General features: G+C 53.7%; 1 protein-coding gene across 2 annotated transcripts; it reads right to left on the reverse strand.

The window, feature by feature from the left end:
• Positions 1–332: 332 nt before the first annotated feature.
• NLGN3 (neuroligin 3) lies at positions 333–21,894 on the reverse strand. Of its 2 annotated transcripts, XM_046672698.1 has the most exons (7): positions 21,793–21,894; positions 18,631–19,287; positions 13,978–14,037; positions 12,073–12,222; positions 5,798–5,983; positions 2,899–3,688; positions 333–2,257 (listed from the first exon to the last, which is right to left on the reverse strand). In XM_046672698.1, exons 2-7 carry the CDS (start codon positions 19,085–19,087, stop codon positions 1,414–1,416), a joined length of 2,487 nt encoding a protein of 828 aa, XP_046528654.1. In that variant the 5' UTR covers positions 19,088–19,287; positions 21,793–21,894; the 3' UTR covers positions 333–1,413. The 2 variants fall into 2 exon arrangements, with proteins under 2 accessions (XP_046528654.1, XP_046528655.1); XM_046672699.1 differs by lacking the exon at positions 13,978–14,037.
• Positions 21,895–22,176: the final 282 nt, after the last annotated feature.

The raw sequence follows: 22,176 nt of genomic DNA on the forward strand, positions 1-22,176 counted from the left end.
CAGAGGAGAAGGAAGTGTTATTTTTGCTGTTTCATTAGGAGGGCTGAGGTGCTGAGAGAAGGCTTCAGCGCAGGAACCCAGAGCGTTGGGGGGTGGGGGGCTGGGGACAGCAACCTGATTGAGATAGATTGGAGAGGCCTTCCTGCGAGGGGCCAGCAGAGTGCAGCCCAGACTTGTATCAGCTTAAAGGCACAGGAGGCGGAGGGAGGCTGCGACTCCTGGCCCCCGCAGAGGCACCCTGCCGGGAGGTCTGTTGGGACAAGGCCTGTGCAAGGGAGGCAGGTTGGGAGTGCTAACTGGATTTTTTATTTTTATATCAAGACACTGTGTTTAAAATTTTTACAAAGGACAAACTCCATGGGTTTCCGTTAGTGTTTTAAGAACTTTTCTTTAAAAAAAAAAAAAAGCCAACAACAACAAAAAACATTGCCTTTTTGAAAGAGAAATGACAGACACAAAAGAGACTCTGTAAAGAAAATGGGGCGAATTTCTGATAGCACTACCCCAAGGGAGAGGCAGAACCCGGATTATACCCAGGGGGGCCCGATAATGACATGGCCTCCACAAAACCTCGTTCACCAAATCTAGGGTCCCCTAGTCTAGCCAGGTTGGTGCTCCTGGCTTTTGGGGGAAGCAGGTCACCCTGTGGTCTCTGCAGCCCTCCATAAGGATGCCGAGATAGCTGGAGAGTTCTCCCCAGAGCCCTCTAACCCCACTCAGCGGCAGCCCCTTCCTCCTTCCATCTGATGGTCTTGCTCAAATCTGTTTCTTTCTTGGGGGTCATGTTCCTTGGTCGCACTGTGTGAGCACTGGGGGTTCCAGAGCCAGAGAGCCCTGGGCCTGGAGCCCTCCCTTCTGGAGGCTCTTTGCACTCATGGGTTGGAGAAGCATTTGTTCCAAAATTTTTTTAAAAAATCAACAAAAACAAGACCCAGAAAAGAGACCAAGTCTGGGGGAGAAAGAGCTCCTCTGCTCTTTAACACTCCCAAGTCTGGAGCTGGGCGGTGGTGCAGTTCCAAGGGAGGCGGAAGGCGAGCACCGAGGGGGTGTCCAGCTGGCGCTTTCAGGCCCCCAGGAGTGTCTGTGGTCAGGCTCAGGGAGCTGGCTTCAGCTGCTGTTTCACGGGTCCTCGGTTTCCCAAGGACTCATTTGCGTCCCCATTTAAAGGGTTTGTTCAGGTTTACTTCTTTATTTGTGTTCTTGTACATGCGGGTGCATGTCCACATCTGTCTATGTTTGTGCAGGTGGGTCTGCTGTCGAGTGTGGGTGTGTGCGTATACATATACGTCTGTATGTGTCTGTGTGTGTGTCTGTGTGTCTGTGTGTGTGTGCGCACACGCGCTCGAGTGCACACATGTGTTCATGGATCTGGGAGGGAGGGAGCCGGGAGATAGGCTGTGCTCAGGGCTGGAGCTATACCCGGGTAGTGGAGTGTGAGTGGGGCAGCCCAGTACTGTTGAACCCTGTGGCAAAGGTGTTATAGGGGTGCAATGTCTGCAGCCCCACCAGGGAGTTGGGAATCATAGTGATGGTGTTGGGGGTCATGAGTGGGATGTCATCAGGGGAGCGCCTCAGGGTCAGCGTGTAGTCGGGCAATGCAGTGAGGCGCAGTGTGTCATGGGGGGGACCGGCCTCACACTCATGATGGGTGGGGCCCAGCTGCAATGCTGCTAGCTCCTCCTCAGGAGCAGCTCCCAATTCAGGGGCCCCGGTTCCCCTCTGAGGGCTAGGCTGCCGCAGGGGCTCCTGACGCCGTTTGTCCTTACGGTAGTAGAGGGCAGCAAAGGCCAGAACGTTAAGGAACAGGAGGGAGGCCCCTACGGCGATGGTGACACTTAATTCAGTGGAGTAGTCACGAGGGTTCTCCACCAGGAGTGGCCCTGCATCCTGGTCCCCGTTCCAGGACCCTTGGGCGTTCTCGTTGCTGTAGGCAGGGGAGATAGCTGGCCGCTTGGTGCTCCAGGTCTTGCCGTTGGGCCTGCGGGTGATGTGGGAGCTGTGGGTGGTATCCGGGGGCGGCACTTTGGTGGTTGTGGACGTATAGTGGAACATGTCATGCAGGTTGTATAGGTGGGGCACCAGGTGCTTCCAAAAGGCCACCTTAGTGGCCCGGTAATGATCGCGGACCCTCGGTTTCAGCCCGATGTGAAGGTAGAGCTGGTCTCGGGGATTATATTTGGACCAGGCCACTTCCTCAAAGCGGTTGGCCTTGGTGTGAATGAACTTGGTGTCCTGGGGGACCGGCTTGTTGGGATCCCTGAAATACCACATGAAAACCTGGGGTCAACACTCTACCTAGATGAGGAAAGGGCCCAGCATTCTTCCTCTCACACCCACCCCTAAACCTCTTCCCCAGTCCAAAACTTCCCGGCATTTTCATCTTTTTCAAGGTCCCTCCTTCTGTCCATGTCCCAACTCTTCCCCAGGCCCCGAACTTCTACTGCCCACGGCATCATAGAAACTGTCTCACCCTTCCCTGTGCCCGTCCTGTAAGATCACGCTGGAGATGCTTTTTCTTCCCACATGCCACTGTGTATCCATTAATCTTTTCAGCTGCCCAGTTTCTCCAAGAGCCCTTTAAAGGCTCTTTCTGAAAGCACTTTATTCCTACTTCACAAGGCCTCAGACCATCTAACCTTGAATTCCATAGTTCTGCCAGTTATCTCTCATTCCTGCTGAGCCCTAAGGCCAACCAAGTTCTGAGCCTCAACAAAATTTTTGAGGGAAGGAAATGGCATGAAAGACTGGAAAGGGGGAAGTAGAGAATGGGGTGAAGGGTTACCAAGCAAGATTTGGGGAATATCTTAGGAAGGGAGATGATGGAAGAAGTTTAGATAGAGAAGCAGAGGGGAGGGCAAGCTGGGGTCCCAAAGAAGAAAAACCCCACTTTCTTCTTACCCGGTCTTGGCAAAGTTGGTCCAGTAGGTCATGACGACAGCACTGAGCATAACGTCATTCTTGGAGAAGTTGCAGGGGAAGAGGTCAGTGGGGCCTACCATAGGGACGCCGAAAACGTAGGGTACTTCGTCCCCATGAGCTGCATCTGACCAGGCAGGCTTCATGAGGCTCTGGCAGTGATGGTAGAAGGCGTAGAAGTAGGTAGGTGAGCCATAGCGGGCATGCAGATCAGCTGTCACCACCGAAGGCTCCACCCACTGGTGGTCGGTGAAGAGTGCCACCAGTGTTTTACGGCGGGTCTCAGGGTTGTCACGGTCTGCCCAGTCTGTGTACATGAATTTGATGGTCTCCCGCAGGGTGTCCTTACCCTCAGGATAGCCATACAGGTTGTCCACAAAGTTGGAGACGGAGTAGTCAAAGTCAGTGCCAGAGACACCATCCTCAGGGTCTACCACCCCTTCCACAAACTTGAGCCCCTCACCCTGGTTGACACCTAGCATGATGTCATAGTTGAGGAACTCACCCTGTTCCATGAGAATCTCAGGGTCATCAGGAATGACATCACCGTCAATCACAGGGCCGAAGGCCACATGGTAGCGGGCTGGCTGGATGTCTTGCTCTACCAGCTCCTTGGCACTCTTTTGCCGAAGACAGTCTACCATATCCACTGTGTCTAGCACGTTACAGCCCACCTTGTCTGCCAGCAGGCTGGTGTACTTCACTGGTTGGTAGTTCACAGCCCAACTGGACAGAGCAGAACCACTTTGGATGATGGCCCTCTGGAAAAGCCCTACGGAAGATAGGCAGCACCAGGTCAGATCTGTCATGTCACCCACAGCCTAGGCCCCCCTTGCCTGTACCTGAGGGACACACTAAATACCTCCTCATTCTTTTGTTACTGAGGCTGCCCTGTGGGTTGAATGGGCTGGGAAGGAGAAACAATCCTTTTGGCTGGGACGGTGGGTTAGAACCAAAGGAGGGGTTGTGGGGCCCCTTCTCTGACTGGTCCCCTGCCTGCTGCCTGCCTCCTTGTTCGGGGGTGATGGTTGGTAACTTGGGGGTTAAGTAAATGGCAGGAAGAATTAACCCCTTGGGTCCCAGACATCAGCTTCCTTATGCTCCCTCTCTTTATCTCTCCTTGTCTTCCCCTCTTGCTTCCTGCCCAGCTGGGCCCAGCTCTGTGCCAGCACACCACCAGGGAGCTCGCGCTTCCACCACAAAGGGGTCTTTTTCATGAGAGATGAGAAATGCAGGCAGGAGAGAGCCTCACATTCTGGGAGTTTGGGGAAGGATTCCCGAGGGCAAAGGCCTTGGGGTCTGAAAGTCTCCAGGGAACGTGCCTTCCCCATCTGTAGTCTCCACAGAGGCTTTCCTTTGCCTGAAACTACTGATGCCTCGGATCCAGATTTTCCCTTAGCCTTATAAGAGGGAGCCAGTCCCCCAAACTAAAAACGTGGATGATTCTCCCCCGCAACGAGGCAAAAAAGGGTCTCATTCTCTCCCTGGCTGTAACCTTCCCAAGGAGGGGAGAATCTGGCCCTCAGGCACGCAGTTCCATTCCTCTAAGAAAAAGACAGTTTGCACGGGCAGAAAGAGAGGAAGGGAAATATAGATTACTACTTAGAGAGCCTCACTTTTCGAAAGATTATTCTCCATGAATTAATTACAGAAAGACAGAGAGAACAAATCTTTAAAGCAGCCAGGCCTCCAGGGACATAGGCTCCCGATGAGAGTCTAGCACCTGTCCAAGAAAGGCCCTCTCCTCCCAGGGAAATCGTCCCCAGGCAGGAGGCACTGTCCCTCTTTTCACACAGAAGCACCCTCACAACCAGTACTTTATCCTCCTTTGTGGAAAAAGGGATTCCTGTTCCCATTACTGTCACCTAGAAACACATTCTACGGTGGGCACCCCACCTTAGTCTCCCCTCACCAAGGCAGTCCCTGGAGGGAGAGAGACAGCATCTCTATGTCAGAGAAGGTGACCTTTCTCTCTCAGAGAGACAGGCCTTCTTCCAAGAGAGACTGAAAGTCTTCCTGTGAGGATATCACCAGCTCACGGGGTGGATTGCAATGAAAAACCATGTCCTCTCTCACAGATTTCCTTACTCCAGAGAAGGGTAGCTATTTCAGGAAGATCTCTTGTTTGTGAGAAGTTCACCTTTGCCTCTCAGAGATAGAATGTGCTCTGTAGTCCAGAGGTAAAGAGAACGTTTCCTGCTGAGCAAAAAAGGGCTTATTCGGGCCCCTTGGAAGAGTCACTGGCAGAGGGACCCACAGCAAGGAGACAGGCTTTCCTTCAGGCTAAAGATGAGTCTCCCTTCAGGGCGGGTACAGCCCAGGAGGACGTCTGGAGTCAGATAACAGATCACTGCCCGCAGAAAAAGCCCACCCCACAGGGTAATGATGCTCACTTCGACCCATCTTCCCCCTCAGGGACAGTTCTCTTGTACAGACTTGTTCTTCAGCGAGAAAGGCAGAGAACGAGTGTTTCTTACACCTAAAAACTAATTTCCACCCTAGCTCACTACCCCGAAGTTGTGTGTCCTTCCCAGACAGAAAGATTTCCCCCCGCCCCAAAGGAACCATCACCCCTGCAGAGAGAGGCATTCTGCTCCCACTCCCCCAAATAAGATTCCCACATCCGAAGGAGAAGCCTACGTTCTCAAGATGTAAATGGGATTCTCTGCTCCGCTCTCTCACATTGGGAGAATTACTTCTTCCCCTAGAGAAACATTCCCTTCTGCTTCTCCCCAAAGGGAGACTGAGCCGGTAGAAGAGGGGTGGCTGAGTCCCCCGGGTGTTCCTGGGGCACGGAGCTGAGCGAGCCCTCGAGAGCCGGAGGCTCAGGGTGGGCAGCCAGCACTCTGCTAGCTCATGTTTTGCCCCAAGAGCTACTCACCCTCAGAGTGATGCGACAACGTGAGGAGGCTGACACAGGATGCACCAATGCCCGAGCCAAAGACGGTAATACGGCGGGGATCGCCACCAAAGAAGGCAATATTCTCGCTCACCCAGCGGAGGGCCTGGATTTGGTCAAGGAGCCCATAGTTGCCCTTGGCAGCCTGATCTCCAGTGCTCAGGAAACCTGGATTCAACAAGGGGCGTGAGGACAGTGAAGGCGGAAGAATGGAGAATCTGGGTTGTGAAGGCAGACAGGAGTCGGGGGCATGAGGGCAGAGAATGAGCATGCAGGGTAGGTCTTTCCACCTAGCTAGCGTAAACCACTGCTCCTTTCGACAAGGTCCAGCACCATCCACACAGGAAGGGTCAGCTCCCTGCCTCCCACTCATTCTCCAGTTTGGAAGGAGGAGTCTCTAGACCCTTCAAAGGGGATACCTCCAGTTGGGAGACTTAAATTGCAGGAACTGAAATGGCCAGGACCCAGCAGCCTCTGCCCAGATGTACTGTCTGGGACATGACCCTAGCACCTGGTAAAATAGAGGAGAAAGAGCAACCCTGGAGTCAGAGAGTCCTTGGTTCGAGTCCTGGCTCCACCACTTACTAGCTGTGTAGCCTGGGGCAAGTTATTTAAAATCTCTGGGCTATATTGTTTCTTCTTCTGTAAAATGGAGATTAAAATACTTCAAAGTGTTATAACAAGGATAAAATGAACATAAGCATCTCTAATATGCTCAGCACACTGTAAATCTATAGTTACTTTTCTTTCCCCTTCCTTCTCTCTCTGAAGGAAGTGAAGATGCCAAGAGGCAACAATCCCTAAGCTCTCCTTGTCCTTCCTGTATGAGTTCATCTATCTCCACTTCTTTCCAGGGCCTCGGATGCCCCTTCCCCTCATTCTCAGGGCAGGTCCTTATTTCTCTTCCTCCAAGACCTAATGAAGCAGAAGCTCTGGGGACAGGGCCCAGCAATCTGTTTTTAACAAGCTCTCCAGGTGATTCTGATGCCTGCTAAAGTTGGAAAACCACTGGGTTAGACCATCTTTTTCGTCTGGTGGAGAAACGGGGAAGTCAGTGCAGTGTGTTACCACAGAAACAGGTCTTCCCGCCCACCCACTGGGATTTGCTGCTGAGGAGACATGTCACCATGGAGACTACCTTCCCACCCACCTGCTGGGATTTGCTGCTGTGGAGACTTGTTGCCATGGAGACCACCTTCCCGCCCACCTGCTGGCTATCCCACAGAGATGTCCTATATTCCCCCCGACCCTGCTTCCATTTTAGACTGATCCTGCTGCCTCATTTCATCTCTCTTCCCTGATCCTTAGGCTCCTTGGAAAGCTCTATCTTCTCCTGCCCTAGGCTGTCGGAGGGCTTCCTTTTCAGGTGGGTAGTGGTGGTGCTCGTACACACTGGAAACCCATACCTGGATCAGTATTTTTTGACTCCACAGTTAAAGTTCATTTGCAGCACCTGGGGTCAACTTTGTGACAGGCCATGTTTGAGGAGGCTCCCTCAGCTCACAGAGAGAGCTGGCGGTCCTGGCAGGTCATGGGCAGAAGCTGAATTCAAATAGATTCGGGCAGGCACACGACCTCATCACTGTCTTTCTCGAGTCCTCCTGTTTCTAGCTTCTGCAAAAGAGCTCAGCTCACCCTCTTCAAGTGTGTTATTAATTTACCTTTGGTACAATTAAGTATGTAAAGTACTTAGTTATTCCTCTCAGGACCTGGTCACAAGCTCTCTTTAGCCCCAGGTTCCCGAGGAGGAAATGAGAAGGAATTAGAGAAAGCCCGAATGAGGATGAACGGAGGAGCCCTTGTTCCTCTAGACAAGGAAGCAGCTTCTCCTTTGCCTGGCCCATTCACAAACTGAAGCTGCTCCTGCAAGCCTTAAGAAGTATGCCGACCAAGATCCAACCCAGCTGTCCGAGCCTTGAGACCCTGGGGCAAAAAAACCCAAACCACTATGTGTTTCTCTTAGCCTACCTTCCCTCCCTCCCTCCTCTCGCCTTTCCCCATATTCTCTTTTCCTTTCATTTAGGCAATAGCAGACTTGGCTTCAGCCTTTGCTAAGGTATCATTCAGTGAAATGTGTCAAACACGTCTGTCTTAATCAGCAGAAAAAGCCTGCATTTAGATGTAGTAAAGTAGATTTCTCCAACATGGACCGATTTCCTGAGTTAGAAACAAAGGCCTGAAAGGGCTGGGTGGAGGATTCGACCATCACTCTCTGCTCCCTCACATCCCACAAACCTCAGGATAAGAGGCACTGAAGCCTGTGGATGATGCCATGTCAACCATCCCTACTATGAGAGTCCTGCTTGAAGCGCTATATCCAACAGGCTCAGGTGGAAGATACAGCAAACGTGACCGACCACGAAAGCTCACGAAACCTGGAAATCTGGGCAAGCAGTCACTCACTGCTAGTTCCCCAGTAACTCAGCCACTCACAGAAACCACACGAGAATGAGGGCCGAAATACCAAACTCCACAGACTGTCAGAATAAATCGGAGCCAGTCTCCCTGGGCCCAAGTTTATACTGCAGTACATGGTAAGCTGCTTGTCAACAGAAGACGGGGGAATCTCGTATATTGTATCAAAACCAGGTATCTGTGTCACTCAAGGCTTGACATTTACCAGGTTTTCAGTCTGCCTGAAGGGTACCTGAGCAAGGACATAGGATTAAATCCTGGAACCCAGAATTAAACTTGGCAAGCCCCTACTTCCTCAGCCCCGGGGATATCTACATCCTATATCCTGCTGGGGTCCCTTTCTTTTGTTGGCCTCAAGCCTAGTTGGGGCTTCTCAAATAAGACCTACCCTTCTGCCTTAGACGGGATCCATGGACTAGCCTGTGACATTCTCCAAACACACGGAATCACCCAAGATGTCTAAAGAAGCACCTTTGAGTGAACCGTCTGTTTGGGCTCAGTGCTCCAGAGAAGCTGACGGGAGGGAGGGTGAATGAATGCATATAACTGAGGTCCCAAACCGACCGCCTCTTCTGGGAGGCTTTGGGAGGCCAAACAACAAAGCCTCAGCTACACAGCGAAATCCCCAAGCTTCTGGGGAAAACCCACGTTCTACATCTGGTGCCAAGAGACAAAAACATCTTGTATGGACCCAGAATCCAATCAGTGGCTTATTGATTACATTTGTGCTCCAGAGCAAGCACTGAAGGGCACACAGGAAGCGGTGGAGAACTCCTGACCAAATCTCAGTTTGTGACTCCTTCTTATAATATTTTGATCATTAAAAGCTTAAGCCCAAAGAATAATATTTCTGCCCTAAGATGTGCTGTTCTGGTCATCCGAATGAGAGGAGGCCGTCAAGTGGGGCTTCTTAACCTGAGTTTCACAGATGAGCTTCAATAGAACCAACGAAATCACATCTCTAAGTGTGTGTGTGTGCGTGTGTGCGTGCGTGCACTTTTCTGGAGGAGAGTCCAGAGCTTTCATCAGAATCTCAAAGGGGTCCAAGACTCCACAAAACGTTAAGAACTTCTGACACGGAAGCTTAAGGACCGGGGCAGTTGAAGGCTTGTGAAGCAGTCGGCACGTCAGGGTATCACAGGCAGCGCTCACCGGCAACAGCCTTCTATGCAGCCCGCAGCTCTCAACCGACACTTCAAATCCTGCGAGTCTCCCCTTCTGCCTCCTTTCTCTGCCGCACTCTGGTCCTCTTTGCTCTCCCCAGCCTCTTCTCTTCCTCGCTTTCTCCCCTCTTTTCCCTGCTCCTCCACTCTCTCTTTTCCTTCACCCCTAGCTGGTCCAATAATCTGGAACTGAAGCGTATCCTTAGTATTCTCTGTGCTTTCCAAAAAGACCTGGTAGAATGGAGCTTTGTGTTTATAACTTTTAAAAGCAGCTGAGTTGAATACTTTCTATCACTCTCACTAAGAAAATAAAGTCACAAAATTACTTTTGGCCTTCACCTACCACGTATGTGTGCCTGCATATCTGTGTGTGATTACATTTGTATATTCATCACTTTTCAGGAACTGTGTGGGGGTTTACAGCCACCTCCATGGTACCATTTTTACTGTCAGAGACTCAGATCCCCTTTCTCAACAGGACAGAACAGCTTACAAGAGCCTTGCTGTGATGGGTAGGGCAACTCAGAAGGACAGAGGAGCAGCAGCGGAACCATGAAACCAAAGCCCACCAGACTGCTGAGAGACCAGGGAGATGCCATGCATGCTTCGTACCCAGTATCCAGATGCCACTGAAGGGGACATAGGCTCCACCTTTTTCAGGAAATAGCCTTTCTCCAATCTGATCCCCAAAAAGATATCTTGCTATCCCACACAGTATCAAGGGTAAGTCAAGAGGACATGGCCTTTCTGTGTACATTACTGCACCCAGAAGTGAAACGCAACACCAGGGCCTCTGGGATTAGAACTGGCAAAGCAATATACTCAAAAGCAAATTAGAATAATGTCCTGTGAGCCTGCCGGCCATGGAGTAAACCGTGCCTAATTGCTGGTGCAGCACCCAGGCCGACAGGCCTGGCAAACAGCCTAGACCCCCACAGACCTCTGAGCACACGAGCCCTCCAGGCAAGAAGGTGGCTTCTTCAGGCCACTCCAGGGATGGGGGGCTGCAGGCGCCCTCTGAGGCTGGGGCGAGCATCTGAAAGGCAGTGAGGCCCTATGTGCTGAGTCACCCTCTCTGAGGCTCTTGTTCACCTCAAGTCCTTGGCCACAGATAAGCATTAACAGTCACCAAGGAAGGTACAGGGTAGAGGGGCAGGCTAAATCACTGAAACAAGTGTGTGGGCAACAAAGTATGCGAGGGGCAGGGCACATGGGTGTGTACGAGGAGGCGTTTGGGACATAAGTGTGTATGTGTGGGAGTATATTTGTGTACTAACGGGGTAGGAGTGTGTGGGGATGTATGCGTGAAGAGAGTAGAAGAAATGTGTATGTGTGTATATAGGGGCATGTAAGTGTGGGACGTGCACAAGCGTGGGGGTGGGTAGAGGTGTGTGTGCATGTACAGATATGGAAGGCCAGGTGTGGGTATATGGATGTGTATGTTTTTGTGGGGTAGGGGGCGGAATATGTGCATCTGTATGTATTGGATGTATATATGCAGGGCATGTATGGGAGGAATATGTACGTGTGTGTGTGTATGTGTGCATGTAGGAATATGTGCAGGAGGTCGATGGGTGTGTGTATATGCGGGGGAAATATATAAGTATAGTGAATGGGATGCGTACGTAGATCTGGAAGCAGGGATATGGGTGTGTGTGTGTAGTATTTGTGTATGTGTGGGGTGGGGAGGTGTGGACATCTAGGTATGGGTATATATGTGTAGGGAGGGAGAATACTGGTTTGCGTTTATGTGGGGAAGGTGTATATGTGTGTATTTGGGTGTTGGGGTGGATGTGGAATGGGGTGTGTAGGGGGATATGGGTGTGTGTGTATGTGTGGAAGAAATATTTATGTACATTTAAAGTATATATATTGTGGGTTTTGTGTGTGGATGTGCAGGGTGTGGGTCTTTGTGTAGAGTATATATATGGGGGTAGAAGAAAGTGTGAGTGTGGGTATGCATGGTGTGTATGGGTATAGATGTGGAAGGAGAGAGATATAGGAACGTGTGTGTGTGTGTATGGAAGGTGAGAGAAACCTGTGTAGATGTGGGGAACGGGTGTGGAGTGTATAGAGGTATGTGGGCATATGGATATGTGTGTGGGGGACGCTATATGTGTGGAGTGTATATGGAGTGTGGGCAGTGTGCATATATGTGAGAAGGTCCGTAGAGGTGGATGTGGGGGTCTATATGTGCATGGGTATATGTGTGTGCTTGTGGGGAGTGAGTGAGAAATAATCGTATTCCTGGGAGTGGATATGTGAGGGTATGGGAGTGTGTGGATATGTGATTGGCTAGAAGGAATATCTGTGTTGGGGGGGGCGGTTTAGGGAGGTGGGGGTGGGTGGGTGGGGATGAGGACAGGACACTAGAAAATTAATGGACCCTACAGAATTCAGCCAAGCAAAAGTCTGCTAACAGAGACCTGGCTTGAGACATAACAGAAGGTGTGAAGTTTGAATTGAATTTCCAATGGCATCTAAACATTCCAGGAAACGGCCTGGGGACATGAGGAAGCTCCCAGCACTTGGGCAGGGGTGATAGGATAACAACATTTTGACTCTGGTCATTAGCACCAGCTAGAGAACCAAGGCCGTCTGTTCTTAACTCCCCCAGCATTCTTTTCTCCCTCCTTGAGAACCCAGGCTTCCTTCTAGGCACCTAGCAAGGAACCATACCTAGCACCCCAACCCGATAGTTGAGGGTGATGACGATGACGTTGCCATAACTGGCGAGGACGCTGCCGTCAATCATGTTGCCTGTCCCTTCCATGTAAGAGCCTCCATGGATGTAGACCATGACGGGCTTAGCGCCACTGTCCCGGATGTCTGCAAGGAGAAGGGTGAGACACAAGCTGGGTAGGATGCCCTTCCTCCCCGACCCCCGCCAGCCCTGGGCGGGTGCAGGCAGCAAAGCTATCCCAGGTGCCAGGACACCACCGCCAACTCTGAGGGCAGGACTAATGGGGCTGCTCAGCCTGGAGCTCAAACATCGGCCAGAGATAGTCGGACTTCAGTGATGTTTTTAAAGCCTCTGCTTTCAAGTGCCTCCCAGCTGAAGGCAGCCAGGCATGCCTGATACAGCTAGGCCTAGGTAGGCCGTGGCTGGGCCCTACCACCACGTGGCTGGGATGGGGAGCAGGAGGAAGACGAAGGCCTGGATCCAGGGAGTCCCTGCCCTGGGCACCCAGGAGTCCTGGGACCTGACATGGCTTCAGAGAGCAGGGGCTGGGGAGCCCTGAAACCCCCAAGACTAGACCAGTTACATGAAAATACAGCCATTGGCAGCAGCTGGCCCCCCAGTGCAGACACAGACATGAGGGGTGGGAATAAGGGGTGGCACAGGGAGAGAACAAGGAAGGATGTGGGGAAAGGGGAGTGAATGGCAGAGATGGGGTAGGGGGAACCTTATCGACACGGTTTCTCAGCCATGTGCTCATTTATCTCATTCTCCCCGGGCATCAGGCAGACTTAACTGGACACACTGGGGATGGGGAAGAGGAAAGGGGCAGAACTAGAATGAGAGAACCTGCCCCCAGTCAGCATTAAGATGAAGATGGAGCCTCCCCAGAGGCCATTCAACGAGGAACCTTCAAGCAACTGCTCCCAAGCCCAGGTAGCACGGCGTGGGCGTCAGGGCTGGGCAGTCAAGAGAAGGCTCCTGCCTGATCATGTCTACCTGCAGTCTCTCAGTCTGTGAGCTGGACCGACACTGCCACACCAGCGCAGCCCTACCAGCCACCAGTGGGCCCCCTGAGCTGTTCGGCCCCTCCAGAGGTGGAGAAGCAGGGCCAGAGCATGGAGGTAGAAGGGAATGCTCTCTGCAGCCAAGCAAACACAACCTGTTTTCCCAAGGAGGAAGGAAGACTGGTTCAACCGTCGCCCAAGGATCTTGTGCCCTCTACTGACTGGGCTGTGGTACCCTGGCCTCAGCCTGCTGCTTTAGCTCACAGTCTTTCTGGCCCTGTCCCGAAGCTATTGCAGCCCCGGCCCTGAGGCCATCTCTCTCTTTCTGGGAGAAGGCTGGGGAGGTTCTGGGTGGTGCTATTCTCCAGCCCCTTTGGTTGTCACTGCCTCACTCCTCAGTGACATCCTGCTGGGCCCCTCTCCCAGGAGCCAGTCTCCCCGCGAAATACAGGTGTCTCCTCAATGAAACACAGGCACCTCCTCGCCATCCAGTATCCTTTGTGCCTCTCCTCACCCTCCCTCAGCCCTGCTTTCTCTCCACCCTCCCTGCTGCTCAGTAGGAGCAGGTGCCCATGAACCACAGAAGATGGGGGAGGAAGCTGTCTCCGGCAGTGCCCGCTTCTACTGTAGGTCTGAGGACAGGGTGGAGGACCAGGGCGAGGAGGATGCCCTCCCCACGGCTCTGCTTGTGGTCCCCTGCTCCCGCCAGCCGTGTCCATCACCCTGGAACTCCCAGTGGCCAACCAGGCCAAAGATGGATGAACAGCCCAACGGCCTTGTACAGGAACAGAAACACACCAACAGACGGACAGACAGACAGACGGGGCTTCTCCCCATCGAGAGGGGGAGGGGCTCTGTGCCATGCACCAGCCGCCACGCCCTGCAGCCCCCAAATACCTTCATCTTCATCCCCGTCATTATCCGCTAAGTCCTCGCCCTGTTTCTTAGCGCCGGATCCTGGGGACCAGACACGGGGAGACACAACAGCACAGAACAGAGAACAAAACAGAGAGAGAATTCAAAAACAGCATGACTGCAGTGTGGCCCAGCAAGCCAGCTCTGGGCCTGAGCCCAGGACAGGCAGGAGGGATGGCAAGAACTGAGGGAATGGGTGGGCTGAGGCCCAGACCTTCATCAGGATGATGGTGTTGCAGGCCCCTGCTGTGCTGGCCTCCCTGCACCTCCCTGCCCCGCCTCCCTGTCCCCAACAGCCCATCTCAACCAAGTACCTTCCCAGCTAGGAAGGGGATAGCAGCAGATGGGCCGGGGCACAGAGCCAGAGACCCACTGAGGGAAAGGATTTCTTCCGGGTGGAAGAGACTGCACGTGTGTACACAGGCAGGCTGAGCTGGAGAGCAAGGGCAGGCCCGGAGGGTGAGAGGCGGCACTGCCAGCATGTGTGGATATGGATGTGAGCTATTAGGGCAGAGACGGGTACCAAGGACCCCAGCCCTGAGCTACCCTGGCCCAGTGGGCAGGCTCAAGCTGGGCCTCAGCTGACCCTGATTCCCACAGGAGAAAATGGGAGATGAAGCTTTCCCTCTGGTCTTCCTCGTTGGGGCCCCCTGAGCTGGTTAATGGCAAACGGGGTTCCAGCCACAGGAACCAGGCCTGAGAGCAGCAAGCATTGCTCTGAGATCTAGAGAGAGCCAGAGAGGGAGGGAAAGGGGGAAAGGCAAAAGGAAAAAGGGACATGAGAAAGAGAGAGAGAGAAACAGAGAGATAGGAATAATGGTAATAGCTCCTACCACGTACTGAATATTTACCATGTGCCAGACACTCTACTTCTGCCATATTGTTTGATCCTTACACCCCAATGAGGTAGGTGCTATCTCTATTCCTGTTTCACTGATGGGGAAACTGAGGTTCAGAGAGGTAAAGTGACTTGCTCAAGATCACACAGCTAGGAAGTGCTAAAGGTGAGATTCAAACCCAGGTCTGCTTGACTCCAAAGCCCATGGTCTTTCCACTGCACCATGCTACCTTTCTGGGATGGGGGAAAGGGAAGGGAAGAAAATAAATGAGAAAAGAGGTGGAGTGTGGAGGGGAGGGGAGGGAAGGGAGGGAGAAAAAAGAAGAGACTAGAGGAGAGAAGAGAGACATTTAGGACCTGGGGGTAAGCTGGCACCAGTTCTCCTCCCTGTTCTAAGGCGACGAGAAGTGCATCTTGAGAATGGCTGTGGAGAAAGAGGACCTACTGCCTGGATGCTGGTCAGCGTGTGGAAACCGAGGTCATTCTGCTGGCACCCCAGGGCTTACCCTCTTGTCTATGACACCAGATACTCTCAGCCTGGAGGCAGCAAATAGCCCTCTTTCTCAGCTGGTCTGGGCTCTGGGGACTGAATTCCCTTACAGCTATTAATCAAAACAGGAACCGCCCTCATATTACAAAATGCCTTTTCAACTAGGGCAAGAGCCAGCTTGAGGGGCAGAAACCGCCTCCGGCTTCCTGAACCTCCAGTGGTGCCTACCAGTACTGCCCTCAGAAACCCTGTGGGACTTGGGGCATCCTCACGTCTCTATTTCCCCCAAATGAAAAGAAATCACTCATCCCTAAACGCGAATTCCCTCCAACTTGATGGGGGTGGAGGCGGGGGCGTGGGGCAGGTCTTTCCCAGGAAATTCTTTACTTCCCAGGGGCCCTGATGCAGAAGATGCGTCCCTTTTGCCCCTCTCTGGGAGTGTCCCTGGGTTGCTGCATTGTCCCGGCCTCCTCCTTTGCTGGGACAGATGCCTTTGGTCTTTCAGCTTGGCACTTGCTGAGCAACTCCTTGCTGCCGTGCCTGTCACCCAGGCCAGCCAGACCACCGACCCCATCCCGACACTATGCTGCAGCAGGATCTCAGCCAGGCCAGCCCTGCCTACCCTATGCACATCACAACCCCAACGGCCTCTGGGGATGGGTCCCCCAAGAGGCAGGGTTTGTAACTCCAGTCCGACTGGCCAACAGGCCCTAGGAAGGGAACTAATTTCAACAGCTAAATGACCGAAGCCCTCCCCCACACTCTCTGGAACCTACTCCCCAGCTTGGCCTGTGGGGCTTAGCCAAACCAGCTGAGTTTAAATACACGGCTAGGATCTTCTTCAAAGTAGCCATCAGGCCTTTAGTTATTCCTCAGTCTTTCCTCTACTTCACATCCCTTCACATCCCGACAGCACCTAGCACATGGCCTTGCCCGTAGTCAACAATCCTGATTGGTAAATGCTTATATTTGGGTGGAGCCTCCAGTCAGCTCTCTAACCAGACTCTCAGGACAGGACTGAACTGCCCTAGGCTCTTACTGGCGCCCTGGGGAGATCATTCCTCCTAGGAAGCCGTTAATGTTAATGTCGTCTCCTCTCCCTGCCCCTCCCCCCACCCCAGTCAGTAACTCATAGAGGTAGGCTTAAGAAGCCCACTTCCTGAATCCGTTTGAAGGCTGATGGAATGTTAAGGCCAGAATGGTCCCCTACCATCTTCAGATGCGGAAAACAGAGGTTCTTAAAGAAAAAGACTTGCCTGAGGTCTCACCATGAGTTAGCAACAGAGCTGGGACTCAGTCAGGCTTTGTGGTTCCCAGACGTGCACTCTTGCTGCAACACGACAATGCTGCTTCATTGGTGCAAAAAAGTGTTTACTGATTGCCTGCTGTGTGCGAGGTCCTGGGCTGGGTGTGGGACTGTGGTGGAACACCTCCCCTAGGGCAGCGGGCCTTAGTGCTTCAGCGCGCCTCAAGAGCACTCAGCACACACACTCACCATGCGGATTCCTGGGCTCTGCCCCCAGAGAGTCTTATTCAGCAGGGAGCATCCGGTCCCAGGAATCCCAACCAGCCCTCTCTGGGGAACCCTGACCTAGGATTTCAAAGGAAAACAAACTCCAAGCTTGCCAAAGGGTTGTGGGGATCAGGCTGTGATCTTCCACCTGTTCCTTAGGCTGTTACTGTTTCCAGTTGGGCCCAACCCATCCAAATTTCAGCATTTTTTTTCCCAGAGTTCGGGAGGTGGGAATGACCAGATGGGAGTTGCTTCGCGTGCTACAGTGGAAAGAACACTGCCCTGAGGGTCAAGAGACCCACGTTTTGGTCCCAGCTCTACCACAGACCAGTGATGGGGCCTTGAGCATCAGCAAGTCACTCCCCTGGGCCTGTTTCCTCATCCATAAAACTGAGATACCGACTCCTGCCTTGTGAGCTTCCAGGTGTGTGGGGAGGATTTTATGAGGCAAGTATGAAAGCACTTCGCAGAAAATATAAAGTGGTATTCGAACAGGAAGAATTATTATACAGGGGTAACAAATTCTTCCCAGCAAGAGGGTAAATTTATAATCCAGGATCTCGTGTCTCATTTAGAGTCCAGAGTTCCTGGAGACCGCCAAGGTCTGCCACCAAACTAGGCTGGGTCACTCAGCTATGCTCTGGCCAGAGGTGGTGGGCAGGGTGGCAGGACTACTTTGGTCTAAGCTTCAGGGCCTGAGAGTTGAGTCTAGACTTTCACCCCAGGAAAGAGCATGGTGGGACGAGCTGGTGGCTCCCCCACCAGGAAAAGGGCAGAGCCTCCGGTTCCATCTTGGCTGCCTCAAGTTTCTCCTGAGGTGGCTCTGTCTTTGGCACACGTTTTAGGGCAGAATTTGGGGCTGGGAAGACTGGAAGAAATGGGGTTGCTGCTTCTGCTCTGAACCTGCCTTAGGCCACCAAATCCTCCCTGAAAAGCAGCCAGGGCCCTTGGATGAGGTGGAGCTTGTGCCTGCTCACCGACCGCCCCCTGAGCCTGTGCTACTTGAAGGAAGGCTGGGTCCTCAGGGGCAAGGGCAGGTGGGCAGGCAGCCCTCCCTCTCTCTCTCTCTCCCTCCCCGCCGGCTCGCTACCTACCTCCTTTCCTACAAATTTTCTTGTTGGGCTTTCGGGCGCATTCCTTGGAAATCCGCTTTACTGTAAAATGAATAAAAAACTAAAAAATAACAGGAGGCCTCTGCCCAGGGGCATGCACCCCCCACCCTCCCAGGCCCCAAGAGCTGCTCTGCAGGCAGCACATGGCAGAGAGCCTGTCCCACCATCTCCTTGTTTCTGTCACTTACCTTAGTATGACCCCCGCGGGAGGAGGCATCAGCTAGTGAAAGAGGAGGCACCTAAGTAATGCCCACCAGGCTTGTCCCCCGCCCCCCACACACACCCAGCTCCCTTGGCCACACACACCTACCACCTTTCAAAGCAGGTGGAATGGCAACAGGGGGGCCTGGTGGAGCCAGCATCCTCCCGCGGGCAGCTGCCAGCAGTGGCCCATACTCCCCCAGGGAAGCCCCATCCAGCACTCTGGCCCTAGACCTGTCAGAGCTTTCAGGCCTGGCCAGGCCCCTCCTGGTAACAGTGTCACTCACACATGGGAGCTCAGACAATGCTGGGAGAGGGAAGAACAGGGAAGAGGAAGGGGGAGGCCAAGCAGAGTGATGGTTAGAAGCGTTTTCACAGACAGACAGATGCATGCTGCAGGGCACACAACTACATGCAAGCCACAAACACAACAGGGCGGGTGGGAGGCAGGGAGGGCGCAGTGCCTGGCCGCAGCACTCACCATCCTCCGTGGGCACGTAGACGTTCAGGTAGAGGCAGTCTTCGTTGGGTTCCTGGATGTAAGTAGCGACGATATCCAAGTTGGCAGTGAACCAGACGGGGAGCATGACTTCGGGCACAGCTGTGTGGATGTTCTGGGGGCACACTGGGGGAAAGTGTGTGGCGTTCCGGATGCCAGACCAGGATGGGGGTGGTTCAGGGGGCAGGAAACGTTTCTCGCCGATTGGGGGAGCTGCGTAGGGCACCCCCAGGTATTGGTCCACAGGCCCCAGGATCTCACTGGGCAATGGTACCCGTGCACCCCTTAGCTTCCCAAAGTGAGTATTGACTGTGGGTGCCGGGGCCTGGGTACTGGCCTTCAGCACCAAGCTGAGGAACCACAGGGTGAGGCACAGGCTCCGGCCAACTGTGGGCTTGGGGCTCAGGGACAGCGAGGGCGGGCCAAGCCGCAGCCACATGTTCCGGGCAGGGGGACTGGCAGGAAAGGCAGACTCCAGGGTCACAGCATCAGCCCAACAGGCAGCCCCTTCATGGCCACACTGACTTGAACCTCAAAACTGAGCTCTCGAGGGACACCTACAGGTGCCCAGCAACGTAGAGAACAGGTCGTCCAAGCACCACAGCTTCAGAAAGGGGACTCCCTCAGGGCCAGACAGGCCTGTGGAAAGAGGGAAGTATACGTCATCCAAGATGGCTGGAGAGGGCTACCAAGTCGGTCTTTGGGGCCCTGCTGGGCTTGGGCTATTCTCCCACAGTTAGGAGAGGTTTCACATGCCCAGAGTTCCAGGGACCCATGGATGATCTCCACTGCCAGTCAGAACCATTCTATGTGCCTAGCCATTGTTGGAAAATCCACGGGGATTGACAGAGTGACAGTTGTTGCCACTGCAAGTTCCCAGTCCCCAACTCTAACTCCTTAGCCAGTGGAGCTCATCGGGGTCAGCTGGAGCCAGAGTAGCATGTGGTAGCAGGGGGTGGGGAGAACTGGAAATGGAGCTCCGGTCTCTGGGCATGCCGTGTGGACACTGACTCTCTGGCCGCCTGGACCTGGTAGCCCCACACAGGCACCTCCACATCAGGAGAGGGTGAGATTGGTACCCTCACTCTGGGACTCTAAGGCATAGAAGGGAAAGCAGCAGATAGGCAAAGGGTCCCACAGAGAGACCCTCTCGTCCTCAGGCAGGGCAGGGGGCAGGACAGCCATACACAGAGTCCACAGACCCTCCTGGGCCCCTCCTGTACATTTCTTCTCAGCCCTCAATGCTCCCCATTCCTTAAGCCTTGGTCCTTTCCATCGGCTGGGCTCCCTCTAATTCTCACAGAGTGCCAGGACCGAGGCAGAAACCGTTCTGCCTAGCACCCTAGGCATTGTCAATGCTCAGCCAGTGTAAAATAAATAACGGAGTGCAGGGGACACACACTCAGAGACTCATAGAAATAAACTCACAAAGACTCAAAGAGGGAGTGAGAGAGACCAAGCCAGGATCACAGAAACTGAGATACTCACTCCCAGAGACATACATTCCAAACCCACAGAGATCCCCTCATATAGTCCCACATTCTGAGTCAGAGAGCCTCACAGAGTCAGAGACTCACAGAGAGAGACATTCAGAGACACACAGAGACTTACTGAAATATAATCAGACACGCCGCATAGGTAAATATCCAGAGACACATGCAGCATAACGGTGACACATAGGTGGAGACAGAAACAGAAATAGCAACACACTCAAGACACACAGGTTTTCTGACACACAGTTATACCGTCAACACATGTACACAGGCACACACAGACACGCCTGCATGGACACACACACACAGAATTTGGTTTTCCCCCATTTCTCCCGCCTTCCAAGATTGCAGGCCTGCTCCTTTAAGAACTGGCTGAAGGGGTGGGGGAGGGAGATTGGGAACGCCCGGCAATCGGCCACCGTGAGAGGGGAATGAGAATGTGTGTGTGTGTGTGTGTGTGTATGTGTGAGAGAGAAATAGAGAGAGAGAGAGAGAGAGAGAGGAAAGAGGGAAGAGGAAGAAAAGGGAGGAGGAGGGAGGGCGGGCAGAGACTAAAGGGGTGGGGGCTCAGAGGAAATGGGGAGCAAAGTATGAGGGGTTAGATCCCAGACACTGCCCAGAATGCACCCGGGTGGAGGGGAGAAAGGGAAGGGAAAGGAAGGGGTAGGAGTAGGGAGGTGGGGCAGGAGGGAGTGGGGGTGTGTGTGTGTATGGGGGGGATAGTCCGCAGCTGAGTTCACACAATCCCCCCATTCACCGTCTCCATGGCAACTCCGGGGCACAGACCGCTCATTCACACGGCCTCCCCCCCCCCCCCCCCCCCCCCCCCCCACCATTAACCCCCTCGGTGCCGCCCCTCCCCACAAATTCCATTAACCCTTTCGGGATGCATCCCTCTCCAGTAACCCTTCGGCGCCAAATGCGCCTCCCCTGTGAACACCTAGACAAATCGACCAACCCCCAAACGCCCTCTGTACCCTAAGACCCACTATGAGTCCCCAAGGCTGAGATCTCCATCCTGGTCCAACTTGCAATTTGGGAGAAGACAGGGGGAGGCGGCAATGCTGGGAATCAGAATGGCATCTGGGGGTACTTTCTGGGCTGGAGCAGTATTGGGCGAGGGGCATTGTGCAGGAATGGACTGGTATTGAGAACTACAGCATTGGGGGCCACGCGGGTTCCGAACGGTATTGGGGGACGGAGCTGCATTGGAATGGGGGAGGATAGGATAAAGGCCTCCATTGGAGGGGGGGGCTTGCAGAGAGTGGGGGAGGGAGCCTGGCTGTGAGATGCTATAATGGAAGAGAGATGGGGCTGCACTGCGGGGGAGGGGGGACTGGCAATGTGCAATACAGGAATGGGGCTGGGGGCCCTTGGTAGGGGTATTTTTTTGATGGGCATGCCGGCCGGGCTGTGGAAATAGAGGGACCATAGGCAGGAGGATGATAGAGATGCGGGATTCAGGGAGGAGGTGGAGGAGAGAAGGGAAGCGGGGGAGGACCGGGGGGTCAGGGGTGCCGATGGAGAACATGGGGTTGAGCAGGCTGGGGAGCACTGGCTGGGGAGTGGAGGAGCCTGGGATTGGGAGGGGATAGGATCTGGGCAAGGTATGGACAGCTAGAGGATGAGAGACCGGGGCAGGCGGCCTCACCTGTTCCCCAGGCTGTAGCGAGCGACTGAAGCGGGCCGTGGACCACCCATATCGCCTCCAGGCCAAGGGCTCCGCACCCGAATCCCCGAGATCTGCTCTCCGGCAGCCTGGCTGCTGTGCCCGCGCACCGAGGGGGCGCGCTGCGCGTGCCCGGACACAGGGTGGGGGGGGGGGCGCGGTCCCTGCCATTAACTCCTTTTGTGCCAGAGATGGCTCAAGTCCTGGGGCATGGCCCAATTCCTCCCATGCTCAAGCACGCTCTGCCCAGGCTTTCTCTCCCTCTCTCACGTACACACACCCCTCCAGTCACAGACAGGTGGTCCAGAGCAGCTAGTCCCAACTTTACCTGCAAAGCTTGAGACCTTGAAACAAAGGGAGAAACTG

This window comes from Equus quagga, chromosome 10 (assembly GCF_021613505.1).
Source record: "Equus quagga isolate Etosha38 chromosome 10, UCLA_HA_Equagga_1.0, whole genome shotgun sequence".
Taxonomy (NCBI): Eukaryota; Metazoa; Chordata; class Mammalia; order Perissodactyla; family Equidae; genus Equus; species Equus quagga.